Here is a 7,562-nt window from a genome sequence, read left to right as displayed (position 1 = left end):
TTGCGCTGCAGGAATCGAATGAGCGAGGGGGGGAAGGTGCCCCGACCTGGCAGGGGAACTGCCCTGCCCTGCCCGACCCGTCCGGGCTCTGGACCCGCCTGCTTTGAAGCCAGGGCTTGCCGGGGTCGGGGAAGGGACCGCGGGAGGCAGGGACTGGGTTGGACCGGCCCAGCAGGGCCCTGCCTGGCCTGTGCCCTGGTGAGGCTGGAGAAGAAGCGATGCCATGGACTTGCTCTATACTGAGACGGTCACAGAGCGCAGGGCAGATCCCTCCCTGCTGCCAAGGAAAGATTGTCCTGCCGTCGTACCCAGGAGCGCCTCAGGCTTTCAGACTCCCAAGATTGTCCTTGGTGAACGTGGGCGCTCGGCACGGCACCAGGTCAGTTCTGCTACCAGACAGTTCTGCCTGGGCTTGTCCAGCTGCCATCATTGAGATGCAAAGAGAAATGATTATAAAACAGCCGTGGGCACGGGGACGCGGGCAGAGGTCATGCCTGAAACGGGCTGAAGGAGTTTGTTATCCTTTGCTGGATGCAGCGCAGGTTTCTCTGTATAACTTCAAACTTTCCAAGTGGCAGTGTCCCTTTGCTCGCTGCCTGCCTCAGTTTCCTCGTTGCTGTCAGTACGTGCAATGTGTGCCCACATCACCTGAGCTGGGACCCCAAGGGCTGTTTGCCCAGAAACATTGCACTGGTGCCAGCTGCTGCTGTATTTGCACAGACAGTGGGCAAAAGCTGTCCTCGAAGGGAAGAAAAAGGCCTGTTGCTCCTACATGTCGGCATGCCTCTTATTTTTGTATCTCTAATATAAAAGGGGAGACTGCGCGGATAAATGGGCGGGACTGGAAACCTCCGACTATGAGCAGAAAGATGGCGGGGCCTTTGAGCCTGAGGAATCACGCCGCCCTTCCTGAGCCTGGCCTTGGTTTGAAACTGCTCGGGGAGCTCGGCTCGGCACAGCTGGTGCTCGGGGACCTTCCCCGTTGGAAAGGGTCACAGGATTGTGAATGATCAGGCAGCGTCTGTGTTGCAAGTCGGGTGCTGAGTCATGTTTGCAGGGCACTGGTAGCAATAAGGAGGAAAGCGGCAGTCCTTGCCATTCCTGTTTGTCTGCCCGGGCTGGGAAACACCGCTGGCTCAGCACCTCTGCTCTTCCTGGAGACGCAGCCCACAGCTGTGCTGGATCCCTGCCCAGAGGGAGGCTTCCAAGCCAGGGGTCTCTTGGAGATGGCAGGGGCTCAGGGTGTGCGTATGCCGCACGTGTCCTGGGGATGACACATTTTACACCCCAAGCAGTGAAAAGCAGCACAGTGGCAGCATTGGATGCGACTTCCCAGGGTAAAGGGCATGGCGGGGAGTATTCAGTGTGTCTCTACAGCTTTGGCAGCCCATTCTCTGTGCTTTGTTGGGGCCAGGAGACCCTGGGAGGGTCGGTGCCCAGTTGGACTGGCTCATCCAGTCTTGCTGTCTGGGCCGAGATGCAGGAGCGGGTTTGTGCAGCTCCCGGCTTTAATGCTTTTGGGCACCAGGAAATGGGAGGATCTCACCAGGGTGTTGTAGCCTGAGGAGCTGCAGGGACAAAACGGCTTTAGCTTCTGGTGGGTTAGGAGGCAGTGCCGAGGAGTGCGATGCTCTGACCTGCCTTATGGCAGTAAGTGGCAAAACTCCTGTTATCCAAGGATCCCGCAGCACCTGTTGGACCGGTTGTTTCTCCCCTGAGCCCACCCTGATGCGCATGAGAGGCTTGTGTCGGTTCCTCACTGGTAATATAACCTGACCCCAGCCCCCCTGCCTCTCCCTCCCGCTCGCTGTGTGAGCTTGGGAGTCCTTCGTCTCCCCTCCAGTCTGTGAAACGGGGAGGTTGCCTGCCCGAAAGGCCAGCCCAGTTCTTGGGAAGCGCTGGATCCTCTGGAAGATCCTGTGGAAGTTGACTCCAGGAGCATCTGCTCTCAGCAGCTGGTACCCTGGGCTCCCACAGCAGGGTGCAGGAGCTGTGCTGTCCCATTGTGGCTGACAGTTCCCCACTTCGTTTGCTCTTGCAGCCCGGCCCTGGTGGGATAAGCCTCCTTGGCTGGTTGTCAGCTTGATGTTCAGCCTCGCATAGTCAGCAAGGCTGTGCCGTGATCTGAACATGACTGAGTCTGATTGGCATGGAGTGGGGCCTCCTCCAGCTGGCATTCTGCTCTGGCCCACCCCGGGGGATAGTGACCCTCTCAGGGCATGTCTTTGCCACCTCTATGCTCACGTGGGTGGAGCAGGAGTGAGGAGACAGGACAAGCTTCCTGTGGACAGCACAGACCTGCCTTTGAGGTGCTCCGTGTTCAACAGCCATGGTGCCCCACACCTGCGGGAGGCTGTCTGTTGAGGAAGCTTTGGCCACACCTGCTTACACCTTCGTTGGAAGCTCTTGGGCTTTGCCTTCCTGCAGAGGTGACTTGGGCATTGCGCCCATCTCGGGGCCCATGCATGCTTGTGCACATGGTTGTAATGCAGGGCACAGTGCCTTGGGCCGTGTGGGACAGACCCCCGGTGAGCCAAACTCACCAGCTGCTACAGCAGTTGCTTTGTGGTGTGGGCACATACCCGTGCTGCTTGTCCTTCCCTGTCCCCTCAGCCCCCCACACCCTCAGGGGTATGCGAGGTCTCCTGGAATTCTCCAGGGGGGGGGTGGGGGGGGGAGTAACAGGTTAATAGCTCAGCAAACAGCATTTTGGGCCATGCCGCTAGGAGCCCCACGTGGACGCAGCACCTTGGGTGCTGTGTTGCATTATCCCCACCCAGGTGGCCCTGCTGGTGGGAGTGCTGGCAGGCAGCCTTCTCACGGGGGCCTTCCATAGTGGGTCCCAGCCATGCCCTGGGAGGCTCCTGGCTCATCCCGGAGCTGTTTGAGTAGCGGCTCCCAGCGCGTTCACGAGGGATCAGCCCATGCCTCTCACAGGGCTGCAGGGAGCGGCTGGCTGTCAGGTTGCAGAGCCTGTTCCCTACCCAGCATAAAGCTGTCTCCACGCTCCCTTCGCCCTGCTCACCAGAGGCAGTGCCGGCCGAGAGGGCCAGCCACAGGCTGGAGGGAGTGGGCCGGGGAGCACCTCCTCCCCATTCTGAGCTGAGAGGCCTCGTACCTGGCAAATGAGCATCGGCTGGAGGGAGAGCTCGGTGGGATCCCCTCGTTCTGCTGGATCCCGAGCGAGCGGTCTGTCAGCTCCTCACCTGCAGGCAGTGCTTGGCCAGGGGGAAGCAGAGCCCTGGGGTCTGGCCTGCCCTCCCTCCTGAGCCGGGCTGCATCACACCAGGGTTAAAGATCAATTGGATCCACCTCTAGCCAGGTGCTCTGCCCCGCTCCTTTGGTGTATTGGCAAGGGCCACGCCACAGGGGTCTTGTGGGCCAGACGTCTCCTGGAGGAAGTGCACAGCCTCGTGATGACCACGCAGGTCCCGTGGGTGGTTGTGCTGGGGGAAGGGTGACCTGACTGGGAAGGCACAGGCTTTGCACTGCCTTCTGGGCATCGTCACTGCCTCATGCAGGTCTCGCCCTTGCTAGCCATGGTCAGAGGCTCCTAAAGGTCAGGCTCAAAGGTCACAGACTTGTGGCCCCCATTGGCCCAAGTCCTGCATCTGCAGTGGTAACGTGCGTTGCCTGGCACCATGCCTTGTAGGCACCATCCCTGCCATGGCCTGGACACTGCTCAGTGCCCCTGGAGTCTGTGGCAGCTCTGCTGAGTGAGACCCTAGCAGAGAAGCTGCTTTGGGGGTTGGACCGTGACCACGGTTTGTCGTGTGCCAGTAGCGCGGTGTTGTGGAGAGCAGTAGTTCAGAGTCATGGCTGAGCTAGGTTTGGACCAGGACCAGCCCCAGGACTGAAGGGCAGAGGTTTTGGCATCCCAGGTTGCAGAGTTGGCCCCAGGGCATCGCCTTAGTGAGACCACCCCCACTCACCTCTCCACAGTCTTAAACCTACTCCATGTCCTAGCACCTCATCCCTAAGGATCTCGCACAGAGCTTGGGGTCTGGTCAGGTACAGCCTGCTTCCTCTGACCTGTACGGCTCCCCTTCTGGGCCTTGCTCCGCTGTGTACCCTTGGCTGGCTGGTGCAGTGAGAGCTGGGACTCCCGGGTTCTCTTCCTGCATCTGCCACGACTTGACTTGCACCGTGGGCACATAACATCGGGATCCCACTCCATGCTGCAAGCTGAGAGCTCAGCTCGTCAGCCTCAGGCCTGTGCCCAGCTGCTTGCAACACTCTCATAGGCACCAGGAGCTATGAGGTGGGTCTCCCTTGTGGCCCCAAAGCAGCCAGCTCACAGCAGGCAGGGGCAGAGCCAAAAATAGCCAGTGCCTCCACCTCTTCCACTATGCTGGCTGCTGGCTTGACATGTCTTTCTGAGGGAGGCCTTGCTTTCCCCAGAGTGCTCCCTGCCATGGAGCTGCGAGTCGCAGGCTCTGCAGCTGCTGTGGCTCTCCTGCACGGCCCAGAGAGGTGGAGCGCTCCAGCAAGTGGGCGGCAGGTGCTGCTTGGAGAGCACAGCACACCTGGCACCCAGGGAACCTTAGGAGGCAGACGGCGGAGAGAGGCGTGTGGTCCTGGGCACTGCCGGTGCTACGTACAGTCCAGATCTCTGCCGCCTGCAGCCATAGCTCCTGGGGCTCCCACCCTGCTGGCCCTCTGTGCTGAGAGCTTGGGTGGCTGCCATGCCTATGAACAGCAGGTTCTCCAGAAGACTGCCTGTGGCGATCCAGCTCCCTGCCTGAGCAGGTGTTCTGGCTCTTTGTTGAGCCATTGCTCTGATCCCTGAGGGTCACTTACACCTGCGGTCGTGCTTGTCCGTGCAGTGGGTCCGTAAGCCCAGCTTTGCATTGCACAGCTTTCTTGTGGCTTCCCTTTCAGCCTCTGTTCCCGCATCTTGTCCTGGATTGCTGTGGTGTTGGCGTGCACCGCAGGCAGCTGCCATGTTTCACCCCAGGGGTGGCTGCTTTCAGAGTAGACCCACATGGGTTGGTTTCTCTCGGGGCAGGTTAGCGAGAGTTTAGCACAACGTACCATAAAGGCAGACCAAGACATCTGCCTCCCTGCCATAGAAACTCTCCCCCAGTGAATCATCCCATTGGAAAGGGCAGCTGTGCTTGGGGAGCTGGCCTTTCTGAGCAGTGGGTGTTGGGAGTCTCTTCCCTGCTGGTCCCAATTGCAGGCTCTAACTGGTCTTTCCTCCTCCAGTTTGTTCTGAAGAACTATGGGGAGAACCCAGAGAACTACAATGAGGAACTGAAGAAGCTGGAGCTGCTCCGGCAGGTGAGCATGTGGCTGGCCTTGCCTGTGCTGTAGCGGGGAGTGGCCCTGTACCAGGCCAGAGCTCAGGCCAGTTAACAGCTGGAGCCACACTCAAGTGGGAGCCAGGGCAGGCTGTGCACCAGGGGCACCGGTGCCAGGGTAATACTCCCCTCCTTTCCCCTCAAGGCAGCTGGTTTCAGGCCAAGCCATGTGCCTACAACAGTCCTTCCCAACATGGATGGTGGGAAGGCTTTGAGCCCAGCTGGCAAGGAACAAAACCACCGTGAGATCTCACCAGGATGGTGCCTGCCTTGGCAGCCGCACAAATCAGTCATGGGGCCTGAGCTTTCCTTCATGTCTGGCTTGTGACCCACGTGGGGGCCAAGCTAGGAGGTAGCACCTCACTGCTGTGGATAAAAAGCCACCTGGTCTCGGGCACCTTTCTGCATAGCCAGAGGCAGACGGGACTCTTGTGGGTTGGGAGATGGATCCTGGCAGTAGTGTCAATACCCAGCCACAGTGTCGGGGGCCTGGGCTTCAAAGACGGACTGGAAAGGCCAGAGGCAAGAATATCAGTGCTGCCCGTAGTGTGACTCCAGCCGTGGACTCCCTCTGTGGAACATGCTTACACAGAGCTGTGAGGATTTGCAAGCCTGGCAGCCAAGCCCACTCATTATATTAGTGTCACTCTTCAGGCCCCGCACCCTGGCCTCTGGCTGGTCCGATATAGAAAGAGCAGCCGGAGTCCCTGGCACTTTGAACTCTCATCTGTGTGTGCAGTTTGAGGATGTGTAGCCCCAGCAAAATTTAAAGCCCAAGATTTAAATCCCCTGTGGACACCTTGGGCTCCCTGCTGGGCAGGATGCGAGAGCACCTGCCTCTCCCAGTGAAATGCAGAGCCCTGGGGAGGGTGTCTGCCTCTCGACACATACTTGCTTTCCCCAAAATAGGATCGTGGGAGCATAGAAAAACAGGGCTGGTGGGGGCGCCACGCTCGGCTCCCTGCAGTCATCCCTGGCCAAACCATCCCAGACAACCTGATTTTACAAATTTCCAACAAGAGAGACCCCACCCTCGTAGTCGGAAAGCTCTTCCTAATACCCAGCCAAAACCTCCCTGGCTGCAACTTAGGACTGTTATTGCTTGTTCTGTCCCCTGCAGCCACAGAGATCAGCCCACCTTCATCCCCTTCACAACCACCCCTCTCATACTGAAAAGCTGTTATCTGGTTGTCCCCACTCCCCTAGTCGTCCCCCCCCCGTTCCAAACTAAATCATCCCAGTTCTCCTAACTTTGTCTCGAGAGCCTCGTTTCCTAGGCCTTGAATCATTGGACTTTCCAGTCTGTCTACATCTTTCCTGAAGCATGGGACCCACAAAGCAGAGCTCCAGGGGAGGCCTCACCAGTGCCAAATAGAGTAGCAGAATCACTTCCCTTGATTTGCAAGTGATGCTTCTGTTAAAAGCCAAAAACTGGGTTGCTATTTTTGCAACAAGAGCATGCTGTTGCGTCTAATTCAGTGTCTGCAGCTCCACCCAGCTTGGTGAGCTCAGATCAGAGACCCACTGTGCTATACGCTGCTGAGGAACAAGGAGAGAGTCTCCACCCCAAGGCAGTAGCATCCACTCCTTGCTTATCGCCAGAGAGGACCACTCTGGGAACCGCCCTTGTCTTGGCACCAAGCAAAGTCCCTTTGAGAGGCACTGCCATTGAGGGTACCAGTTGCCCCTCCCCTGGGAGCATCCCCCACCCCTGTCTGGAAGCACCGGACCTTTCTCTCATGCTTCCTACCCTCTGTTCTCTCCCCAGAACGCAGTAAATGTGCCCCGGGACTTTGAGGGTTGCAGCATCCTGCGAAAGTACTTCGGGCAGCTCCACTACCTGCAGAGCCGCATCCCCATGGGGGCTGAGCAGGAGGCGGCCGTGCCCATCACCTGGTAAGGCTGTGCTGTGCTCCCCTCCCCTCCCCTCCGCGTGATGGCAGGTCTGCGTCCAGCTGTCTGCTGCCCTAGGGGAGCTCAGGAGCCCTTTCCCAGCACGTCCCAACAGCAACAGGGCAGGTGAAGGAGGGACTCGTGTGGGCTCCAAGGGCATGCTATGAGCCAAGCGGCTTTGTCTCTTGTCTCAGTTTCCTTGTGGATTCAGGTCCTTCCTAGACTGCTGGAACATCCTACTCTCCAGCCTGCAGCTCTTCCACACTGGTTACTGGGTGACCTACCCTCGGACCAGCTCACCCCTCTCAGCCCTGTCCCTATTCTGCCTTGTGGGTCTTTTCCGCACCTCCACCCCTGCTCTTTCCC

General features: G+C 58.8%; 1 protein-coding gene across 1 annotated transcript in view; it reads left to right on the top strand.

Moving 5' to 3' along the window:
* Window positions 1-5,039: 5,039 nt before the first annotated feature.
* The window catches only part of PTPN23 (protein tyrosine phosphatase, non-receptor type 23), a 27,634-nt gene continuing 25,111 nt past the window's right edge, over window positions 5,040-7,562 (top strand). The window contains exons 1-2 of the mRNA XM_014526554.2: window positions 5,040-5,283; window positions 7,072-7,199. Coding sequence (XP_014382040.1) covers window positions 7,162-7,199 — 38 coding nt within the window. The 5' untranslated portion in view covers window positions 5,040-5,283; window positions 7,072-7,161. The remainder of the gene's footprint in view (window positions 5,284-7,071; window positions 7,200-7,562) is intronic.

The sequence above is a fragment of the Alligator sinensis genome, unplaced genomic scaffold, assembly GCF_000455745.1.
Source record: "Alligator sinensis unplaced genomic scaffold, ASM45574v1 scaffold1675_1, whole genome shotgun sequence".
NCBI classification, from domain to species: Eukaryota; Metazoa; Chordata; order Crocodylia; family Alligatoridae; genus Alligator; species Alligator sinensis.
The sequence above is the reverse complement of the archived record's forward strand: the minus strand, read 5'-3'. Positions and strand labels throughout refer to the sequence as shown.